The following is a 25,382-nucleotide window of genomic DNA, read 5'->3' on the forward strand; positions in this document are numbered from 1 at the left end:
AGTTTGGACTTTAGATTCTAAAGAGAGTAGGACATCCCAGATGCTTGAATTGAATGAAGCTCAGAATTTTACTTCTGAATCTAAAAGCAGCAGTTAACACGTACCTTTGATCTGGGTTAAAATGATGTGGAATTTCTCTGTAATATATATTTTTTCCCAAACACATTTTAGAACAGTTATTTGGTATAGTACACATACTATCTTGATGGATTATAAATTCTCTTTAAAAGTGTAAGTGCAGAAAATGCTGGAAAACAATGATGAATATCTGGAGATGAAGCAACTGAAAATCTAGAGCAAATGGATTCTGATAGACTGACTTAAAAAAAATCTCTGCAAAATTACTTTCTTAGCTTGTGGTTTTCTTTTGAGATTTGGACTCCATTTTGTTCCCTGGCATTGTGAAAATTACCCATGTGCTACAGCTACATCTAAGTAGTGGTTATTTCATGCTAGCTTGAATCTAGCCTCAGGGTAATTAACCATAGGGTATTTGAAAAATATGTATTTAACATTAGAACAAATGAAACTATCTTTTTTATGATTATAAAATCCTTATTTTCTCTGAAGTTCTGAGGTCTATTGAATGAGTTGCTCTCTGTGTTTTTTTAAAGTCAGAACTATAATAATTCTGTTTCACTATTTTTCTCTAAACATAAAAGCAAAAATTTACATTATCTGGAAAGAAACCTTATGATAATGCTTTCTCATTTGTTTATTCATTTAAATAATATATACTGAGTATTGACCATGTGTTAAGTGCAAGTCACACAAGGTCCCTGTACTCAGAAGGAATGGCTTGGTAGCACTAACAGGCACTAAGAGGTAATAAAAGAGATATAAAAAGTGTCAAAGGTAATGGGGGCTGGGCAGTTTCCACTGTAAGTGTATATGTTAATGGCAGACAATGTACTGAAAGATCAGGCCAAGCATCCCTGAGAGAGGGATGTTGAAGTTCAAGGATAAGGATAAGTAAGAGTTGGCTAAGAGAAGATGGTAAATAGTCTCTGAGACAAAAATGAAACGAAACAAAAACACCCAACTGCATGTGATGGTCTTCACACTGTACAAGTGCTCGTGAAGCTATTCTGACTGGTATACTAATTGCCCAGTTTAGTAGTGCTACCAGAAAGTTGCTGAAAAAAATTTAAAAATCTTTAGATAATTCCATATATATCAAGATGGGAGTGGTGGTGGCTGAAGGTGCAGGAGGAGAAAAAAGAGTAGAAAAGAAAAGAAGAAAGAGAGAAAAGGAGGGAAGGAAAAAAAAAGAAAAGAGGAAGAAAAGGAGAAAGGAGAGGGAGAAATGAAGGACTGTCATGCTAGCTCATGAGAGCAATACTTGGACCTTTTGGAGAATTCTATGAAGGGAAGGGGAGAGGAAATATATTGAAACCTAACTAGTTGCCTCACCCATGGTCTGATGTCTTTTGTGGCCCAAGTTAAAGCCTTTCCTAGGACAAAATGAAACCCTGGATGACTTGGAACATTATTGTAGCAAAGTGGTGGCAATTTGTAAAAATTGCCTAAGTGTGTGGGATATCCCTGCATTAGAGTGGACTGTTTCAAGAAAATTTCAAGTCTGAGTCTAAAAAGACCTGTCATTCCATGTTTACAGCTGCCAGGGAGGAATGGCAGGTTATGCTAAAAGGAAAGCCCTTTTGTCACACTTCCTTCCTGATTGTTTTGGTTAGAATTATCTAGGAATAGGTGCTGAGGAGGGTTGAAAGGCTCTGCCTGGGGTAGAGGCATTCTAACTTGGAGTTGTGGAGCTATCCAGGAGTGAGGAAAGGCAGAGAAAACAAGGGTGGATGAGAAGCAAGAGGAGCCAGGTAACTATTGGAGAAGTGTGCACTAAGGAGAAACCATTGGTCCTATGCATGGAGTTGAAGACATTTAAGAAAAGAAAGCTTTATTAATGGATTTCAAGTATGCTGTGCTATCTGTGATACAGCATCTCTTTAGGATAACCCAGTGTTTGATGAACTCTGCTGAACTTACAAATGGTCTAAATATTTGGTTTAATTTAGTTTAGTTTTGTTAAGGAAAAATAGGCAGAGTTGGTTTTATTTCTGGGTAAACAAGAAATAGAATAAAGAGTACGTAAGGAAGAAACACAGGGGCCGAGGTGACATCAGAATGCAGTCTGGGGAGATGTTGAAATTGTAAAGGAGGGCTTTGTATTTCCATGGATTTGTGTGAGACTTTAGATTTTAAGAGGTCAGTAGATCCCAGCTCTCATAATTTATATTGCATGGAATTCCTGACCAATATCCTGATAATGGAAAAACGTGATACCATCAGTTAAGAGATAGGTAGTGGACATGGTGCAATTATGAATTCAGGTGGAGGAGTCTTGTAAATGCTGATGTATTTTCTTGTAAGTCCCATTCATCAAAGGCCATCTGCAACTAAGGGGGAAAAGCATCTTGATTCAAAGGGAGTCAGTTCTATGGTTTGAAAGGCTATAGTTGAAAGTTTGGAAAAAGTAGGGTGATTAAAATGGAAAAATTAAAATGATTCACACCTGGGAACTGAGAGAATGAACGCAATAAATGCTTCTTTGTTTGGGTTTGGCGGTTAGTAAATGTTGAATTGGATTGTGAATAGAGGGAATTTAGGTTATAAGTAAAGATGGAGCATGGTATTTATTATTTTATAAATATATGTTACTATATTGTTATATTAAAATTGTCTGAGATGTCCCAACTTTTTCAAGCCTTTGAGCTTCTTTAATTTCAATTAATCCTTAGTAGGTAAATACTTTTAGAGATAATTTGACTTTCTTCCATTTTCATATGGCTTGTCATATATTATGGAAAATGTATTGCTGTTTTATTCCATAGGATACATGCTAAGTCCAGCTGTTCACATTTAACTAGGTTTTCTATTGCTTTTTGGAAATGAAAAGGGGAGACTTTGGATTTGGCATAGACATTTGTTTAATAGAAACTAGGGAAATATTGCTTACCTCATCTAATCTTAAATATTCTTTCTTATATTATATGAGATGACAGGATTCCAATGTTTGCTGTCAAGAGTATATAATGGAACTTGCCTTTGAATCCTCAATTGTAACTTTTGATATGTTGGCAATATGTAGGACAAAGTCAGCACTCTTGTTCAGCATAAGACAAAGCTTGCAATTTACAAACTTACATCCTGGGGATGGAATTTACCCATAATTATTTCCCTGGTTTGGCATTAGTGGTAATTAAGCTAAGCTTAATAAATGGAGTTAACATAGTACACTTAAAGTGGCTATTTATTTATATTTTTATGAGTCAGGCTGACTTCACTTTCTAAAAAAAAAAGGAATGAAGAATCCTATAGCAAACACCTTATGAAAGATCCCATATATTATTCTGGCTCTAACTACTACCTAGTAAAATTTATATGGATTTACAAAAAAGTGGGGGAGAGAGTTACAGAAAGACTTGGGGAACTGATTTTAAAAGTTCTTAAGAACTATAATACAAGAATGCATGGATGACAATGTGATGTGTGTGATGTGATGTGATGTGTGTGATGACCTCTGAACTAATCAGATCTGGATTTGAATTTCAGTTCTGCAATTTGGCAATTGTGTTGCCTCAAAAGATTACCTAAAACTTTGAACCTTAAGTCTCGTCATCTAAAATGGAGATGATAATACTCTACAGTGATGTTGGAGGATTGAATGAGATAATGTATACTAAATGTATTTTATTTTATTTTGCTTGGTGGTGGTGCTAATCCCTATCACCTGAATTTACTGAGGCTTTTTTTGTTTTTAATATGACCAATTTAGAAACACTGATAGCTACAAAACTCATTATTTTGCACAAAAACTATTATTTTACTAATGCATGATTGTGTAATATACCCTGGCTATTTAGACAACATTGGTCCACTGAGTTAACAGTGGACATTTAGATAGATCTAACATATGTTGACACGTCTATGCAATATATGAAGATCACAATCTTTAATATCATCACTGGTCATTAGAAAAGTCTTAAGTGTTAGGAAGCTGTCAAGTTTATAGAAGTGGATGCAAATTTTCCAAAAATCAAATTGTTACTTGAAAGGTTGAACTTTAATCCAAAGCAACAGACACTGTATATTGGAAATGACAACTGCACTTCACTCATTTTTGAGAAAATATATTCCAGACATCCAAGTTATATCTAAACATCCAAGTCATTATTGTAGTTTGGTTTTTGGCTGTTCTTTCAAGTAAATATGGAATGCAGTGAAAAAAGTGGATAATTTGTCCTACAAATCAGGTAATAACTCACTTTTACTTGAGACAAAAATCTCTTTGAAATGCTGTAAAGATGTTTTATCTATACTTTTCATTTTGTCATACAGAATATCACAAAGAAATGTACAGGGTCAGAGGTTTGAGATTTAATAAAATTAACTTCTCAGAAAATGAGTTTTGAATTTTGTATGACTGAATATTTTAGACTATATATATTGCATTATTGCTAGTTTTACTAGATAATGATGAGGATAATTTCTACCACTTCCTGAAGAACATAGGGCACAATTTAATCAATTAATCAAGTAATGTGTGTGATCACCAACTGTTCATTCCTTTTTTAATTTTTTAATTTTTTAATTTATTTTTATTTATCTTATTATTATTATTATTATTATTATTATTTGTGCTTTTTCGTGCTTTCATGCTTTAACCAGTATCTCCTGGTTAAATTTTAAGAAGCTTAAATGTCACTGAGGACTATTCTAAATCTGTTGGCTGGCTTGAGTTTTCCAACACAAAGTAGGAAATCCAGGAGTCCCCTTCCTTAGGTAAATATGATGAAGTTTGGCCCAAAGAATAGTAGGTCTAATTGGGACTTACCTTCCATATTCCTGCCACAAAGCCTGCCATAACCTCATCCTTTCCCTCCAGTCCGTGGACCTTTCTTCTCCAGAATATAAGAAATTTATTCCATTTGCATTTCAGCATCCAGGCTACGTAGGGGAAAACCAATCGCTTTATACCTGATTTCTTATCATTGCTGAGTTTTACTCTGCTTAGACAATTTATGAGAGTAACTAGGGATAGAGTCTTAAGTGGGGTTCTAATTCTGGAAGGAATGGTTGAGGTTCTGTGAAAGTGATAGAAGGGGAAATGGATTTTGGCTTTTAATTTTATCTTTTTAAGTTATGCGAAGCTATCTTTTTTCTGTATACATCAAATAAGTAAGCTTTACTACTAAGCTTTAACATCTGCAAACTTTAGAGAGTGCAGAAACTCCAGATTTACTAGCTATTAGTGGTAAGACAAATTATATAAACTCTTTAACCTGAAACTTCCTTATCTTATCAATGGAGGATATTATTGCTTATTTCATATAGTTAATATTAATGAGTGTGTATATAATATTAAGCAGAACAGCTAGCATGAAAACTCAAGTATGTGTTAGATGTTAATGTGATTATTTAGTATTATTATTCCACATAATGTTTATCTTATATTTAAGTATGATTTTTATATTTTTGTAATATATGATCTATGATCATTTGGGCTTATATCATCTCCTCCACAATTTTTTTTTTTTAAGAATAGACAGCATTTGTTAGTTTTTGTTCTTAGGTTTTTAGTGACTTCTTAATAAGAATGATTGGAGCTAGAAAAATGAACGGGGAATTGCCATTCTTTCATACATCTCCTGGGGACTTGGGTGTATAACATACGATTAGCAGAAGAATAAAGAACAATGTATGCTTTCAAGATGTTCATAATTTACCAGTTGGAAACAAAAACTTTTATTTATTTTTATTTATTTATTCATGAGAGACACACAGAGAGAGGCAGAGACATAGGCAGAGAGAGAAGCAGGCTCCAGGCAGGGAGCCCGATGTGGGACTCAATCCCGGAACTCGAGGATCACTCCAGAACCAAAGGCAGAACCTCAAACCACTGAGCAACTCAGGCATCCCTGAAACAAAAGTTCTTAAAAGCACTTTGATCATTGGTGTGAAGAAAACAAAAAACAAGTGTATGGCTATAAAGAGAAGGATATTAATCACTGACGTTGAATATTTTCTTTAATTATGTACACCTAATTACAAAAGATGTTTCAATTACTTAAGACAGTTATAATACATATAATCAAGTTTAGTATGTAGAAAATATTTTTTAGGCTTAACAGAATGACATATTTAACTGCACAACTGATGATTGATAAAAAAAAACCTAAGGCATTGAAAAGGCATACATTATTAAAATGCCAAATTATCTCACAACAGTGCCTTTCTACTCTTGACAGTAAAGATTTCATGTCAGTCATTTTTGTACAATATGCAACACCATAATCTGTTATGTTCCTTTGTTCAGAAAACCTACTGAAGACACAGTAGAAGAACAACAACATGATGATCAACGTGATGATTCTCACAATATAGCTATCCATGTTAAAAAAGCACGTGGTGGCCTTACTTTATATGAACCCAAAAGATTTGAAGAGGAATTTGTAGAATTCCTGGATATTTTAAAGAAATTGTAAGTATTTTTAATATATCACTTCTTATAGTTGAACAATAATTTTGAAAAGCTTCCCTTTTTTATAAATTAGTTGCTTGCAGCCAAGTGCTTTAATTGTAATCTACCTTTAGAGCTTGATTCAGGAGAGGTAGAAATACTGAATACTTTCTAGATGAATGCAGTCTTCACCATTTTAATTTTTGTGCCATATCATGGATATATTGGTAATATATACAGTATGGCACATCATTTTAATTTTCAGTTGCAGGCAAAATAGGTATTATTTACTGATTGTGTTAAATCAAAATTATGTTTAAGATTTCATCAGCTTATGGTTACTTGTCAGCTCTTCATTAAGCATTTCAACTGTCTTCCCCATCATGGAGGCTTTAAAATAAACTTACCTCATATACTTTTTAACTTCTTGGAAGACTTTGCTTATGATTGGGTACAACTACCTCAAGGAAATGGAGAAGTAGGAGAAAGGAGGCATTGAATCTAGGTGGAGGCTCGTTACAGAGGTGATATTGGGTTTATGCATAAATTAAAGTTGAAATGACCATGGGAAAATGTGATAATGGAATAAGGATTGACAACACAGACAAAATGAAGAGAGAGTGTCAAGACCAAAATTGTGCCTGAAAGACCAAGAGTATGTAATGAGAAAATAAAAGCCTGTCATTAGTGTTTGTAGGAATACACCAAGAATTCTATGCTATAAGCACTCATCTTCAAAATTGTCATTGCAGAGGTACCTGGGTGACTCAGTTGGATAAGTGGCTGATTCTTGTCTTGATCTCAGCTCAGGTCTTGATCTCACAGTCCTGAGTTCATGCCCAGCACAGAGCCTACTTGAAAAAATATTGTCATTGCAAATTTGAGAAAATATGATCAGGGCTTCCAGGAAATTTGGGAATAGTCAGATTTCTGATACTTTTACTTATAACAACATCAACAAAATAAACATGGCAAATGCTAGTCCCTTTATAAAAAAGTAGGTGTGAGGGAATTGTAGAGAAAGAAATCGTAACTACCTGCCATAGAGGGGTATAATTAACTGGTAAGTGGCAGAAATAGAAAATTTAATAAGAATGTGTTCAGTAATTATGTTAAAAGTATACTTTGGTAGAAAATCACTAAAACACTGAAAGTTACTGGAGCTATAGCCACTTTCATTCCATTAAACCATAATGTTGACAAAAATTGCATTGGATTAAATTTTTTAACTGCCTGGAAACCAATGAATCACTCACTGCTGATTTAAGATTGTACTCAGCTGCAGGATTTTCAATGGGGTAAATCTGTCTTTCTGAAAATAATGAGGTGGCACTTCCCAGATGACAAAAGTTTGGATCTAAGATGCAAGAGGAGCTGAAGTGGCTATGGTTCTCTGGAAAGGTGTTAAAATACAAAGTGGTAAATCTAGGTTGAAGTCAGGAAGGATACTACAAATGAATAAAAACCCAGTACCATGTTAGCAATAGATTGAAGCAGGAGCCATGGTGGAAGGCTATCCAAACTCAGGGTAGAATTGACAAAGAATCCACTGCTTTGTCCTTATATAGACATTTAACAACCAATCTCCAAATCCATTTAACAGCCAATCTCCAAATACCCTAGACAATAGATGTTGGGAGAGTGACAATTTCCAGAACCCACTCTCTCAGTCACATGGAGACAATGGATGGGTAGGTAGATCAAATCCTGAAGTACTCCAGTCTCTCACTTTAAGTGGCTCAGAATTGGCCAAGTATGATTCTTCCAAATGAAGGTAGCAGATCTTGACTGCTGCCAATGAGTGGGGCTGAGTTACAAGGGCAGAGTGAATGAGAAGGGAACTCACTTTTATGTTTGATATTCACACAAAGCTTTAATTTCTATACATAAAATTTCTGATTCATCCTCATCTCAGTGCTTTGGATTGGACATGGTAAGCTAGTCAGTAAAAGAGCATTACATGTTCTAAATCCACAATCTATATTTGTTCTTCTACAGGCATGCTCTTTATCTTCTTGTCTCCCTGGTACACTAGTGTATTCATTTTCCATCACTGTGTAACAAATTATCATAAACATAGTGGCTTAAAGCAACATCCATTTATCATCTCTCTGGGCAAGGCTTAGCTGGGTCCACTGCTCATGTCTCAGCAAGGCTTCAACCAAGTCATTCATGGAGGTACATTCCTTTCTGGAGCATGAGGTTCTCTTCCAAGCTTGTAAGTATTGTTGGCAGAATTTAGCTCCTTGTGGTTGTAGGGCTGAGGTCCCTACTTTCTTTCTGACTAAGTCAGGGCCTATTTAGGCTCCTAAAGGCCCACAGATCCTTGTTGAGTCACCCTCTTTCAGACCTTCCCACCAGGGAAGCTTAAATATTAAAAGCCAGCAAGGGAGAGTCTCTCCTTCTCCTATTCTGCTAAAATGACGTGTTATATAACCTAACTAAGGACATGTATATTCCATCACCTTTGTCATGTTATATTGGTTAGAAATGAATCATAGATTTTGCCTCCATCTGTTTATTGATGGATAAGTTGTCACCTCTGTAGCCCTCCCTTTATCTCTAACTGAACTGTGATCAGATTGATAGGCTGCTTTAGTGTTGTGATTTAATAGAGTTTTTTAAAGTAACTACCTTATGCTTTCTAAGATTTTTCCCTTTGTTATTCTGTCTGAAATTTTAACAAACAAATTTTGAGTAACAGTAGCCTCTTTTTAAAGAAATTCAAATATGCATGGTAAGAGTAAGAAGCTATGGCTTGGGGGTACCTGGGTATCTTCAGTCGGTTGAGCACCTGACTCCTGGTTTTGCCTGCAGTCATGATCTCAGGGGCATAGGATCAAGTCCTGGATCAGGTTCTGCACTCTGAGCATGGAGCCCGCTTGAGAATTCTCTCTCCCACTCTATCTCTCCCCTCCAACATACTCTCCTCATGCTGAGGGGGCAGTACAGCACACTTTTATTGATATTTTTACTGGGTTTATATTCAATTGGTAAGGGATAGCATTTAAGAAGAGGAAGTATTTTAGAAGGAGAATGCATGCACTTGCTCTCTCTCTCAAAAACAAAGAAGCTATTGATTATTGATTACTTGGTGAGGTTTGGCTAAATCATACTGATTATTTAACTCCTACTTTAATTCAGCAGCTTTGAGTAAATGGTGCTAGAGGGGAGGAAGGATAAATGATTTTGAAACATTAAAATCAATAGAAAGGGCATGTCTGGGAGGTGTCTCTAGAGAGGTGGGGTTTGAGTAACTAAAGGATGCTGTGTAATTGGAAAGTATGTGTGGAGAACAGACTGAGAAGGAAAGATGAGAGATAGAAGAAAGAGTTGGGAGACTTTTTGTTAAGTTTTTTATTCTAAGGCATATTGGATTGAATATAAGCTTGTCATGTGTATTAGTTAAGATTTTGAATTGTAACCAATAGAAATTGATTCTGGTTAAAACAAACAAAGAAAAAAAATGGTGAGGGAGAGAGGAGAAACCTATGGAAGAATATTTTGGATAGCTCCCAAAATAGAAGAACTATTAGATGCTGGAGATGATATGAACTAGAGTAGCCCTGGATGTCTCAAGATATAACAATGGATTCAATCATCTACAAGTATTTTTGGTTGGGGGTTTTTGGGCCCACAATTCAGTTCCAGGGATAAGGAGTCACATTGTTGTAGTTTGTTTTTGTACCCACCCCTTGGATAAATGCTGAGGGGGCAGTAGACTTTTATTGATATTTTTACTGGGCTTATATTCAGTTGGTAAAGGATAGCATTTAAGTATTTCAGAAGGAGGAGGAAGTAGATCATAAATAAACGACGTCAAAAATTATGAATTAAGACATGAGTTGGAAAACAAAACAAAACAAAACAAAAGACATGAGTTGGAATTTTAATTTATAAATAAATTTACTGATACAATATTTTCACCCATTAATTAATGAATTCAGCATATACTTTTGAACTCCTGTAGGTGCTTCTGGCAACATTCTGGGTATTGGGACTTTAGTGGTGAAAACACAGTATCTTTGTCCTCATGGGATCGTATATCTAATGTAAGAGTCCAAGGTAATAAACACAAATGTATTTTGTCAGTTAGTGATAAATGCTAGAAATAAAAGCTAATGCAGAATAGGGGGATAGGGTATGATGAAAATGATCCAAAAAATTCTTTCCTGAAAGGTGACATTGATCAGATAATTTCATGAAATGAGAGAGCTAGCCAATCAAATATCATAGAGAAGTGCATTCCAAGCAATGAAAGAGGCCAGGATAGCAAAGTGTTTTGAAAAGTGAAAAAGAAAAATTTGGCAAGGAGGCTAGTGCTGTGAAAACGTGTAAGTGAGAGGAAAAGGCAGAAATGAGGCTTTGGAGGTGGCCAGGAACCAGATCATAACCTTGAGTCCTGTAGACCATGGTAGGTTTTTAATCTTGGTGTGACTGGCAAAATAGGAGTGACATGTTATGATTTAAATGGTAATAGGTCATGTGTGGAAAGCTGACTTTGGGTGCAGGAGATTTAGGCTATGTGGAATTGCTCTCAGTGAGAGATGACTGTAGCCTGAATTCTGTGTTAGGGAGTTCGGTTTGATATATAGAACTTGATTTTATTTATTTTTTTAAAGACGAGCAATTGATAGTCCTGGAAGCATATCAAATTATTTGCTCAACTTGACCACTAACAGTCAGTTTCCTGGACAAATGATCTAAAACTCTCACGTGTTTGTATTTGATTACATTGTCTATAACACCACCAGCTTTTAAAATGCAATTATGGATTGCTTTGGTAAAAATAATTGGTTTCTTTATAAATGACTAATTTCTGAAAAGAAAAGTGACATGCATATATATTTGTGAGGGTTGTGGAAAGGATAGGAGAAGAGACAAACTATAATGAGCTGTGAAAAGCAGTTTAAGATCCTCTGAGAAAACTTGGCCCAATTGTGTTTTCTCCTACTTTCTCCAATTAAAGATGTTTCCTTTGATGGAATGAGGCATCAGAAGATCATTATGTTTCAGTGAAGCAGTGATGCAAAGCCCTTCTCAGGAATGACTCAGAGGAACTGCTCCCTGGAAGGACATGAGGATTTTTGCTTTTTAGATTCAGGCTGCTTAAAATCCAAATGCAATATGATTATTAACTGTTATTTTCTAGTGAAAGGGCATATAAAATGAGGAATTATAATCTCAAACTATGCTGATGAGAGAAAAAAAAACTTAGTGGGGTTAATTCTGTTAAAAATACAGAGTTTGGATAAAAACTGACTGATTGGGGAGGGGGACTTGCCTCTAGAAAAGAAAATCTTTATTTGAAGCTAAAAGGGAACATAGATTAATAAAGAATTTTGTGACTATTACAAATAATTTAAATTTTTGACAGAAAACAATGGTCATTTATGATATAAGACTGGAGCTAAATGAAGAGACTTATTTGTGTTTAGGAGATGAGTTAGCAAGAAACATAAATTGACAGTAGATTGATATTATAGAAGAGTAAGGTGCTTGGTCTGTCTATAATGGTAAGAGTCAAAGTTACTTTGGGATGCACATATTACGAAACACCTGGACTTTGGAGTCTGAAAGACCTGGGTTCTAAACTAGACCCCTCTAATTACTGGTTGTATGATCTTGGGCAAACTTCTACCTCTTGATATACAATTTGCTAATCTATAAAAAGGGCACAATTAGATGTATCCCATTTTTTTTATTTCTTCAAGAAAGAATATGTAAATTCCTCTTACAGCTTATTAATAAATGATGCCTATTAATTATTTATCATATATTTACATTAGCTTACAAAGTTGTCAGTAATATTTTCACCCTGAAGTTTCAGGAACTACTATTTGGCCACAAATTAATTGGTATTTCAAAAAATTATATTTTTATGCTGTTCTGTTGTTTGGAAATAAGCAAATATCCTCTATTACAATGTTTCTTACAAAAGAATTTTTTTTTTCACTGTGCAGGTGCTTTAGTTCATTTGGGCTGCTATAACAAGAATAGCATAGATTGGGTGGCTTTAAACAATAGAAATTTATTTCTCACAATTCTGGAGCCTGGGAAGTCTAAGATCAAGGCAGATTCTTTTTCTGGTGAAGTCCCTCTTCTTGGTTCATAGATGACTGTCTGATGGTGTCCTCACATGAAGGAAGGGGTGAGAGTTCTTTGGAGTCTCTTTCTAAGGGCACTAAATTAGGTATTCTGAGACTCAGTTTCCAACATGTGGAGTTGTGGGGGTTCACAACCAACTGCAAAGTGTTGAAGAATTCAACTCAATTCTGACACTATCTGGACATATCAGAAGATTCCACAGATTAAGGGTTCACTCCTACAAGACTGCACCTCCCCATCACCCTGATGCTTGTGACAAACCCAGGCAGTTACCTGCCATTCTAACTACCTGGCTAGAAATCATAAATTTCTATGACTCCCTTTTTGGAATTGATTAATTTGGCAGAGTGGCTCACGGAACTCAGAGAAACATTTTACTTACTTGATCACTTATTTCTTATAAAAGGATATAACACAGAAACAGTCAGATAAAAGAGATGCATAGGACAAGGTGTATGAGAAGGGGCATGAAGCTTCTATGCCCTCTCAGGGTGTGCCCCAAATTTCCTCTTGTTCATATACTTGGAAGCTCTCCAAACCTTGTCCTTTTTGGTTTAATGGGGGTTTCATTACAGAGTCATGATTGATTGAGTCATTGGCCAATGGTGATTGATTTTATCTCCAGGTCCTCTCCCTCCCTGTAGGTGGGAAAGGTTGGGAGTGGGGGCAGAGAATGAAAGTTCCAACCTTTTATTCATATAGTTGGTTCCTTTGTTAATCAGCCCTCATCCTCAGATGGGGTCCAAAAGTCACCTCATTAATAACAAGACACCTTTGTCAATCTTAACACTAAGGAAATTCCAAGGGTTTTTGGGAGCTGTGAGCCAGGAACTATGGATGAAGACCAGATACATATTCAGATGACCAAATTTATATTTCTTATAAATCATAATATCACAGATACTAATCCCATTCATGAGTGTTCCACTTTCATCACCTAATCATCTCCCAAAGGCCCCACGTCTTAACACTATAATACTGAGGTTTAAGATTTTAGCATGCAGATTTTGGGAGGACACAAACATTACGACCATAATAAGATGTATATTATTTCAACATAGATGTGAATGTTAAAACTGTGACTTCTTGTCTTGGGTGACAATTTCATTTTTGCATTTCAAGTTAGAATCTTTTTTTCACAGAAATATTTTACTAAGTACTTGGTATCAGTACTTTCTTATTACATTAGATTTATAAGTACTTTTTTCTGAAATTATCACAGAAATCAAGTTATTGTTAAAAATTTTATGTGTGGCCTCACAAAGGACATTACTTGCCTTCCTAATGCAACTACTTATTTTCACAAAGTCCTCTTGAAAGTTAGTTCTAATGTTATCAAGCAAGATGTCTTAGTTTCGTATCTATAAAATTATCCATTATATGTACAAGTAGAATGTTTTTGTACTTTGGGATTTGCTATCTAATGGCATAAAGAACTGTTTTGGGGAGACTTAGGAAATCAAGTCTAGGCCTAAGTAGTACTATATCTAGAAACTCTTGGAAAGGTTTCCTTGTTTCCAGTAGAGTATAAGTCTGCATGGTAACTGTTGTCTGAATGTCAAATTTTGGATCTAATTGCAGAAAGGTAATAAACTATTTGGTGGTCTTTAAAAGCTTGAAGCATAATTCCTTATTTGTCCCTCCTGTTTCATCCATTAAACACTTATCCTTGCAAAAATAGTGGTTTAGTTGGTTTCCATAATATTTAAGATTGGTATGAAAAGCTTGTGGCTTGCACAGGCCTTGATTTGGCTAAAGAGAGTGTTATGAGTAATCTGTGATGTGTTTGCAATATTCATCTATAGTTCTCAGTGGATTTGAGACTCTACTTCCTATCTCATGGTCTACATGGAATTTAGTTTCAAAATGAGCGACTGCATTGAGTTTGTTGCTGTACAGCAAGTTATTCCACCAACATATGGTTCAATGCTCTTTCTTCTACATTATATCCTTGTCAACAAGCATGACCTAAAACTAAATTGGAAAAAGTTCTTTTTGAAGCATTTATTATTTTGGCTAAAAATGTTGATACATACTTTTCTACCATTTGCTATTTGATGTTAAAATTTAAATAATTTGGGGGAAATGTTTGAAGATGATGGAGGAGTAGGAGTCCTCATCCCACCTGGTCCCACCAATTTACTTAGGTAACTTTCAAATCATCCTGAACACCTACGAATTCGACCTGAGACTTAAAGAGAACAGCCAAAATTACTACAGAGAGAAGGGTATTCGCTTCTAGCAAGAATTATCTAGGGTGAAATTTACTTAGGTCTTGGTTGATATTCTTGACTCAGCCCACTCACACACCATTCTGCATTGAGCAAAATGACTAGAAGGAAGAACTCAACACAAAACAAAGAATCAGAAACACTATTCTTTGCCACATAATTACAGAATTTGGATTACAATTTGATGTCAGAAAGCCAATTCAGAAGCACAATTATAAAGCTACTTGGTGGCTCTGGAATAAAGCATAAAAGATTCAAGAGATTTCATGACTTCAGGATTTAGATCTAATCAGGCTGAAACTAAAAATCAATTAAATGAGATGCAATCCAAACTGGAGGTCCTAATGACGAGGGCTAATGAGGTGGAAGAGTGAGTGACATAATAGAAGACAAGTTGATGGCAAGGAAGGGGCTGGGGAAAAAAAGAGAACAAAACCAATTAAAAGACCATGAGGAAAAGTTAAGGGAAATAAATGATAGCTTCAGAAGGAAAAATTCACATATAATTGGAGTTCCAGAGAGTGCTGAGAGGGGCAGGGAGTCAGAAAGCATATTTGAACAAATCATAGCTGAGAACTTCCCTAATTTGGGGGGGGGGGGAAACAGGCATTCAGATCCAGGAGATAGAGAGGTTCCCCCCCCCCTGCCAAATCAATAAAAAACGTTCAACACCTCAACATTTAATAGTGAAACTTGCAAATTCCAAAGATAAAGAGAAAATCCTTAAAGCAGCAAGAGACAAGAGATCCCTAACTTATATGGGGAAAAATATTAGATCAACAGCAGACCTCTCCACAGAGACCTGGCAGGCCAGAAAGACCTGGCAGAATATATTCAGGGTCCTAAAGGAGAAGAACATGCAGCCAAGAATACTTTATCCAGCAAGGCTCTCATTCAGAATAGCAGGAGAGATAAAGAGCTTCCAATATAGGCAGAAACTGAAAGAATATGTGACTACCAAACCGGCTATGCAAGAAATATTAAGAGGAACCCTGTAAAAGAAAGAGGAAGCCCAAAGAAATAATCCACAAAAACAGGGACTGAATAGGTATTACGAGGACACTAAATTCATATCTTTCAATAGTAACTCAGAACGTGAATGGGCTAAATGATCCCATCAAAAGATGTGGGGTTTCAGACTGGATAAAGAGCAAGACCCATCTATTTCCTGTCTACAAAAGAATCATTTTAGACCTAAGGACACTTCAAGCCTGAAAATGAAAGGTTGGAGAACCATTTACCATTCAAATGGTCCTCAAAAGAAAGCTGAGGTGGCAATCCTCATATCAGATAAAGCTTATCTCAAAGACTATGGTAAGAGATGAAGAGGGACATTATATCATACTTAAAGGATCTATCCAACAAGAGGACCTAACAATCATGAACATATATGCCCCTAATGTGGGAGCTGCCAAGTATATCAATTAATTAATAACCAAAGTAAAGACATACTTACATAATAATACATTAATAGTGGGAGACTTCAACACAGCACTCTCTGCAAATAACAGATCCTCTAAGCACAACATCACCAAAGAAACAAGGGCTTTAAATGATACACTGGACCAGATGGATTTCACAGATATATACAGAACTTTGCATCCAAACACAACTGAATACATATTCTCAAGTGCATGGAACTTTCTCCAGAGTAGACCATATACTGGGTCACAAATCATGTTTCAACTGATACCAAAAGACAGGGATTGTCCCCTGCATATTTTCAGACCATAATGCTTTGAAACTTGAACTCAATCACAAGAAGAAATTTGGAAGAAAAACAGATGGAGGTTAAAGAGCATCCTACAAGGCAGCCTGGGTGGCTCAGCAGTTTAGTTCTGCCTTCAGTCCAGGGCCTAATCCTGGGGACCCGGGATCGAGTCCCATGTCAGGCTTCCTGCATGGAGCCTGCTTCTCCCTCTGCCTGTGTTTCTGCCCCCCCCGCATCTCTCATGAATAAATAAATAAAATATTTTTTAAAAAGAGCATCCTACTAAAAGATTAATGGGTCAACCAGGAAATTAGAGAAGAATTCAAAAGATTCATGGAAAAGAATGAAAATGAAGATACAACTATTCAAAATCTTTGGGATACAGCAAAAGCAGTCCTAAGAGGGAAATACATAGCAATACAAGAATCTCTCAAAAAATTGGGAAAAACTCAAATACACAAGCTCACCTTGCACCTAAAGGAACTGGAGAAAGAATAGCAAATAAAACCTACACCAAGCAGAAGAAGAGAGATAATAATGATTCAAGCAGAACTCCATGAAATAGAGACCAGAAGAACTGTAGAACAGATCAACAAAACCAGGTTCTTTGAAAGAATTAATAAGATAGAGAAACCATTAGCCAGCCCTATTAAAAACAAAAGAGAAAAGACTCAAGTTAATAAACTCATGAATGAAAGAGGAGAGATCACAACCAACACCAAGGAAATACAAATAATTTTAAAAACGTATTATGAGCAGCTATACGTCAATAAATTAGGCAATCTCGAAGAAATGGTCGCATTTCTGGAAAACCACAAACTACCAAAACTGGAACAGGAAGAAATAGAAAACCTGAACAGTCCAATAATGAGGGAAGAAATTAAAGCAGTCATCAAAAACCTCCCAAGACACAAAAGTCCAGGGCCAGATGGCTTCCCAGGGGAATTCTATCAAACGTTTAAGGAAGAAAGAATACCTATTCTACTAAAGCTGTTCCGAATGCTAGAAAGGGATGGAATACTTCCAAACTCATTTTATGAGGTCAGCATCACCTTAATTCCAAAACCAGACACAGACCCCACCAAAAAGGAGAATTATAGACCAATATCCCTGATGAACATGGATGCAAAAATTCTCAACAAGATACTAGCCAATAGGATCCAAAGTACATTAAGAAGATTATTCACCATGACCAAGTGGGATTTATCCCTGGGATGCAAGATTGGTTCAACACTGGTAAAACAATCAACGTGATAGATCACATCAACAAGAGAAAAAAACAAGAACCATATGATCCTCTCAATAGATGCAGAGGAAGCATTTGACAAAATACAGTATTCATTCCTGATCAAAACTCTTCAGAGTGTAGGGATAGAGGGAACATTCCTCAGCATCTTAAAAGCCATCTATGAAAAGTCCAAGCAAATATCATTCTCAATGGGGAAAATATGAGAGCCTTTCCCCTAAGATCAGGAACATGACATGGAGGTCCATTCTCACCACTGCTATTCAACATAGTACTAGATATCCTAGCCTCAGCAATCAGACAAGAAAAATAAGTAAAAGGCATTCAAATTGGCAAAGAAGTCAAGCTCTCCCTCTTTGCAGATGACATGATACTGTACGTAGAAAACTCAAAAGACTCCACCCCAAGATTGCTAGAACTCAGAATTTGACAATGTGGCAGGATACAAAATTAAGCCCAGAAATCAGCGGCATTTCTATACACTAAAAATGAGACTGAAGAAAGAGAAATTAAGGAGTCGATCCCATTTACAATTGCACCCAAAAGCATAAGATACCTAGGAATAAACCTAACCAAACAGGTAAAGGATCTATACCCTAAAACCTATGGAACACTTCTGAAAGAAATTGAGGAAGACACAAAAAGATGGAAAAATAGTCCATGCTCATGGATTGGAAGAATTCATATTGTGAAAATGTCTATGGTGCCCAGGGCAATTTACACGTTCAATGCAATCCCTATCAAAATACATGGGCTTTCTTCAGAGTTGGAACAGATCATCTTAAGATTTGTGTGGAATCAGAAAAGACCCTGAATAAAGAAGAAAATATTGAAAAAGAAAACCAGAGCTGGGGGCATCACAATGCCAGATTTCAAATTGTACTACAAACCTGTGATCATCAAGACAGTGTGGTACTGGCACAAAAAGAGACACATAGATCATTGGAACAGAATAGATAACCCTCAACTCTATGGTCAACTAGTATTGGATAAAGCAGGAAAGTCTTTCCACTGGAAAAAGGACAGTCTCTTCAATAAATGGTGCTGGGAAAATTGGATTGCCACATGCAGAAGAATGAAACTAGACCATTCTCGTATACCATACACTAAGATAAACTCAAAATGGGTGAAAGATATAGACAAGATCTTTCAAGATGTTAGACAAGAATCCATCAGAATCCTAGAGCAGAACACAGGCAACACCTTTTTTGAGCTTGGCCACAGCAGTCTCTTGCAAGATACATCTATGAGGGCAAGGGAAACAAAAGCAAAAATGAACTATTGGGTCTTAATCAAGATAAAAATCTTCTTCACAGCAAAAGAAACAGCCAACAAAACTAAAAGACAACCTACAGAATGGGAGGAGATATTTGCAAATGACGTATTAGGGAAAGGGCTAGTAACCAAGATCTATAAAGAACTTATTAAACTCAACAGCAAAGAAACAAACAATCCAATCATGAAATGGGAAAAAGACATGAACAGAAATTTCACCAAAGAAGACATAGACATAGCCAACAAACACATGAGAAAATGCTCCACATCACTTGCCATCAGGGAAATACACGTTAAAGCCACAATGAGATCCCACCTCACACCAGTGAGAATGGTGAAAATTAATAAGACAGGAAACAACAAATGTCAGTGAGGATGTGAAGAAAGGGGAACCCTCATGCATTATTGGTGGGAATGTGAACTGATGCAGTCACCCTGGAAAACTGTGTGGAGCTTCCACAAAGAGTTAAAAATTGAGCTACCCTATGACCCAGCAATTACTACTGGGTGTTATCCCAAAGAACAGATGCAGGGAAATGACAGGACACCTGCACCCCAATGTTTATAGCAGCAATGTCCACAATAGCCAAACAGTGGAAGGAGCCTCGGTGTCCATCAAAAGATGAATGGATAAAGAAGATGTGATCTATGTATACAGTGGAATATTCCTCAGCCATTAGAAATGACAAATACCCACCATTTGCTTCAACGTGGATGGAACTGGAGGGTATTATGCTGAGTGAAGTGAGTCAACGGAGAAGGACAAACATTATATGGTCTCATTCATTTGGGGAATATAAAAATAGTGAAAGGGATTATAGGGGAATGGAGAGAAAATGAGTGGAAAATATCAGAGAGGGTGACAGAAAATGAGAGACATCTAATTCTGGGAAACGAACAAGAGGTTGTGGAAAGATAGATGGGTGGGGGGATGGGGTGACTGGGTGACGGGCACTGAGGGGGCCACTTGATTGGATGAGCACTGGGTGTTTTACTATATGTTGGCAAATCGAACTCCAATAAAAAATATAAAAAAATTAATAAGTTTGGACTTAGTTCCTATTGTTTTTAGTTTTTTGCTTTTAGAATTCTTATTTAAAAGCAATAGAACCTGAAATTTCAGCTAAGAAAAAAATTATTAATTTTTGGTTATTTATGATAATTTCCTTGAAATGGAATTACTAGTATATAAAGATATAGATAATATAAGTATTCTTGATATTTTTAGCTACATTTATTTTTGGAAAGGGTGAACTAATTGATATTGCCCCTATCAGTGAACATTCACTTTAAAAAAAATCAGAAAAAAAAGAAAAAAATTCAATTTCATAGAACAATTCCCCGTGAATAGTAATGTGCTGTATGAATACACCATTGTTTATCTATTCACCTATTTATGGACATTTGGATTGTTTCTAGTTTTGGCTATTATACAATGCTGCTGTAAACATTCATGTACAATTGTTCCTATAGGTGTTTGCCTTCACTTCTCTTAAGTAAACTTCTAGAAGTAGAGCATCTTGATCATGTGGTTAGTATATGTTAAACTTTTTAAGAAATTGCCAAACTGGTTTTCCAAAATTCTTGTACTACTAGAAATTCTCACTATCAGTTTATGTGAGTTCCAGTTTCTCTACATTCTTGCCAAATCTTGCCAAATATTTCCTAGGTACAGCATCAAAAGCATGATTCGTAAAAGAAAACTTAGAAAATTAGAGTTCATCAAAATTAAGTATTTCTGCTTTTTGGAAGATTCTGTTAAGAGAATGAAAATATAAGCCAAAAGTTGGGAAAATCTTTTCAAAGTGTGTATCTAATAGCTTTTTACAAAATATAAAGAAACCTCAATATTTGTGGAATTGTTTTCCCATTTTCTTTTAAAATGTGGATAATATTTGCACAAATATTTCACCAAAGAATATATATGAATGACAAGTAAGTACATGAAAATATCATCATTATCATTAGAGGAGTGCAAATTAAAATCATGACATATTACTGCATACATATTAGAATGGCTAACATGTTAAAGAATGGCCTCTGTATAAGTTTAAGGTGGATAGCATAATGACTTGACCTACATACATTGTGCAGTGATTACCACAATAAGCTTAGCAAATATTTGTCATCTCAAATAGACACAAAAAAGATTTTTTCTGTTTTTGGAAGTTTTAGGATCTACCATCTTAGCAAGTTTCAAATTATTATATTTTCTAACCAAGTATTGTAAGTAAATATGAAAGCTATTTAATTAAGTTTATATATATTTGTAACTGACTGCCTTATGAACTCATATTAATTCCAATATATTTCAGATTGACTTTATTTTAATTATTTTAAAGTGCTACTATACTATCCAGGAATTATGATCATATATCCCCTTTCAAAGAGATCTATTTTGTTTTCATTTATTAATGCATAAAAAATAACCGTACAATAGTATTAAATAAGTAATTGTGGGAATAGTGAACAGCTTTTTCATGTATTTTATTTTAATAGTATTCCTCTAGTGATTTACTATGTCATGTGATACTGGCTCCTGGTGAAGGGGAAAACATATTTTAGAGTAGAAGCATTCTTGTTAAAAAGCCTTGAGTTGAAAACCTAGTTTGCAGCTTGTTAGATATGGGATCATAAATAATTTATCTGACCTAAGTTTCTTTATTTTAAAAAGGTGGTAAATATATCTAGTTCTCAGGATTTTTATGAAGCTTGAAGAGATAGTACACATGAAGTGCATAAATTATAATGTATTGCACATAGTAGGTGAGATATACACGTATGCATATGCACACATACACATCTTCATTCTTTTCCACTTTGCCCTATGTGCCAGCTGGATGATCTTTACAAACTGTGTCAGCTACTCTTTCTGGACACCTTTTTTTAGTTGTACTTAGTACAATGGGAGACACTAGAAGATAATAGTTGATGAAGCAGACTGAGGATGGGGGTATTTCTTTGGGTTCTTTCTTCCTAAACAAAGTTGGCTGTGTCCTACCCAGTGCTGTAGTCCTCCACTTCTATGACTACAGCCCTTTCAGGATATCAAGGATCCCTCCTTTCCCTAGTACCATCAGGCCTATGGTGGTGACACCTCCCTGCTCTACGTGTCCCCAGTTCCAGATACTGATCATTCACTCTCTTGTAGACTTCCCTCAACCCTGTCTATATTTCTGTAAATAATCCCCTCATTGAAATCCTTTTAATAATCTCTTCTGAGTGTGTAATATCCTTCTTGTTTGATGTAATATATACAGTATTCTAATTAAATACATACAACATTTCCAAATTCCCCAGAGTGCTATACCAGATTCTTACTACTTGGTCCCTTTCTACTCTGTATTATGCTCTAAGCCCCCATCTATGACTAACACCTGTAATTCTCTGACTGGACTGTTGTTTCATGTGCCTATGCCAATGCTCTTACCTCTATTTTGAACTTGTCTCTTCCCATTGACTTTTCAACTTTTTCAGTGAAGCGTTTTCTGATACACCAGGTAAAAGTCTACAATTACTGAGCCTCTATGGGCAGACATTTATATGAACTCTTGTCTTAGTACCAGAGTAGTTTATTTGCATGGTCAAATGTTAAACTTTTGTTATTAAACTATGATCTCCCTAAAGGGTAGGAGACTTATCATCATTGTTTATTCCATGTGTAGCATATTGTTTCTAGCATGGAGTAGGTAGTGAAGAAATTTTTACAGAATAAGTGAATCCAGTTATTATTATTATTACTAGGAGTTAATTCATATAATCTATGTTAGACTTTGAAGTGTTGTGGAAAAGATTGTAAGTTACAGTGATTCAGAAGTTAGGTTTACTCACTGAATGAGTGAGCTGTTCAGCCCAAGTTAATGATCTCTTTGGCATGCAGGACTGGGGTGGGATTGAAGAGTGTTTTATGCCATACTCGCTATACATATTTCTTCACTTCTTTAGTAGTGGTGTGAAAACAGGTCATGTATTTTCATTGCCCTGACATATTTTTTTTCTGAGTTGCCACTTTGTTTTACAATACCAGGTAAAATTTTATGGAGCTTAAATAGAAAGGGATTAACTCTTTTCCTGATAGAATTGAGGCAGATGGTGGGAGATTTGAGGAAACATTAATTATTCACTTTTTTAAAAAAAGCAATAATCTCCTAATTTCTGGTAGTTAAGTGATACCATGGATTCTTTTTCTCCAGAAGCCACCTAGAGCACAGTAGGGCATTAATAAATATGTAGTGACTATTGCACAATAAGAATTCAATATTCTGTTTTTGTTTTGTTTTTTGTTTGTTTTGTTTTTATAGTAGAGAGTGTACTCCAAATAATTATTAGGAGGAAGGGAAATATTTTATCTTGTAACTCTCATTTTAAACATTCAAAAATATAATTGGACTGTTTTATTTTATAGAAGAGAAAAATAGTAATGACCAAAACACATATGTTCAATCTCATTAGTCATTAGGGAAATATAAATTAAAATTATAATGAAATACCAGTACATGCTCATCAGATTGGAAAATTTAAAAGTGAGACGGTACAAAATTTTGGCAAGAATGTGGATTTCTTATACTGATTTTGATAGTATGAATCAATACAATTACCTTGCAATACATTTAGTATTACCTAGTATAGTTAAACATTTACATAGTTATTGTCCACTCCTATGCATAGACTACAGAGCAACTATTGCACATGTATGTACCAAGATTACTCTCAATAGCATTTTTTTTTTACTGAAATGTTGTAAGCCTGATAAGTGTCCAGTAACAATAGAATGGATATAAACGTGGCATATCTACATAATGGAACACTATATTATAGTGAATGAATGGACATTCATTATCATTAGTTTAATTTACAGGAAGCCAATCTCCATATTGACCTTCATGTGTCAGTGACATTTATGTGTCAGTGTGGGTGGATGAGCTTCCTCTTTAGGAAACAACAATAATATTAATAACAATAAAGTCTTTTTTTTTTCTAAAAACATAAACAAGACATGAGATAATCTAGACAGTGTATTTGAAACAATGTTGTCTCTAATTCGAAGTTCAAATTGGCCAGTGGCTTATATTTGAAGTTTGACTTATGAAATATAGATTTAGTATTCCTAATAAGTAAACTTGTTTACATTTCATAGTATAGACACAAAAATCCCATAACTCACCCTAGTTTTATTTTATTTTATTTTATTTTATTTTATTTTATTTTATTTTATTTATTTTATTTTATTTTATTTTATTTTATTATTTTATTTTATTTTTTCACCCTAGTTTTTATGTTTGTAAACAGCATGCTTTTTAACAACGTATATTCTGATTTTAGTTCTCTATGTAGCAAAGAAATATTCTTTGTATGTTTAGAAATTGAGTATATTTAGAAATATTCTAGATACATTTAGAATTTGAGTAACAGTGAACATTCCAAGTATTGAGTCATACAATGTAACTTTTCATCCTTTTTTCACTTATAGTAATGTTAAGATTATGTCTTCAAATCAATTCAAATTTTGACTCTATCATTGAGTTACTAATTCACAAAATCAAATTAAAGTCAGGTCATATTTTTCCTGTGTAGTTTCCGTGGTCTTTATCATTAATCACTGAAGAACAAGAGTATTTGTTTTTTGCTTAGTTTAAATAAGGAAATGTCAGAATGGAAACTAAATAACACTGAGAGTCTAATTTGAAATGATTGTTTTCTAGAAGTATTTCTTCATAAATAGATATTTCCAGATAAATTAGTCTTTCTTCAGTGTAGAAAAGATTTTTTTTTTAATTGGAGGTAACCTATCTTCATAGGAGATCCCATGAGGTATGTGCTTTTAGGGTCATTGTCTATGCTAAATAGGTTTTCAAAGGCTCAGCTTGGACTATCTGCCTCTCAGGTTAACTGCCATTTTTTACAAGGTAACAAGGTAATAGCAATGTGGTGACATGCTAGATTCTTCCAGTGTTGTTGAAAAATGTAACAATTTGTGGTGCTTGACAGAGAAATCTTTTTGATTGAATTACTCTACTTATAATAAACAATTGTGCATCCACAAATACTTATTATTCAATTTTTGCTATTTTAAGTGATTTTGATGCTTTTAAGCTCTAAGAGGTATATTTATCAACAGCTTTCAAGTATTTGCCTTTATTTTCTCCTATGATTACCTTTTTTTGATTGTCTTCACACTTGAGACTAGAATTTATAACAGTTGGAAATTTATCACTTTAAAGAATGAGGCAAATCAAACTATCTTCCAAGAAGAATTACTTTGGGGATGGCATGTTGAGTAGTTCCCTGACCCTCAAGTTAATTATTCCTCTGTCTGTAAGCAACTTTTCTTCATTC

At 35.1% G+C, this 25,382-nt stretch overlaps 1 protein-coding gene across 17 annotated transcripts in view; it reads left to right on the forward strand.

Moving 5' to 3' along the window:
* Positions 1 to 25,382, forward strand: part of CNBD1 (cyclic nucleotide binding domain containing 1) — a 531,845-nt gene that overhangs the window by 96,256 nt on the left and 410,207 nt on the right. For 16 of the 17 annotated variants that reach the window (XR_005381188.1, XM_038579686.1, XM_038579692.1 and 13 more), the window contains one exon: positions 6,332 to 6,496. Coding sequence is in view for 15 of the 17 variants with exons in the window: in XM_038579686.1 (XP_038435614.1) it covers positions 6,332 to 6,496 (165 nt within the window). In the remaining 2 variants the exon portion in view is untranslated. Of the gene's footprint in view, positions 1 to 6,331; positions 6,497 to 25,382 lie in introns of those variants that run through there. The other variant, XM_038579697.1, reaches the window with a different exon arrangement.

The sequence above is a fragment of the Canis lupus genome, chromosome 29 (assembly GCF_011100685.1).
Source record: "Canis lupus familiaris isolate Mischka breed German Shepherd chromosome 29, alternate assembly UU_Cfam_GSD_1.0, whole genome shotgun sequence".
NCBI classification, from domain to species: Eukaryota; Metazoa; Chordata; class Mammalia; order Carnivora; family Canidae; genus Canis; species Canis lupus.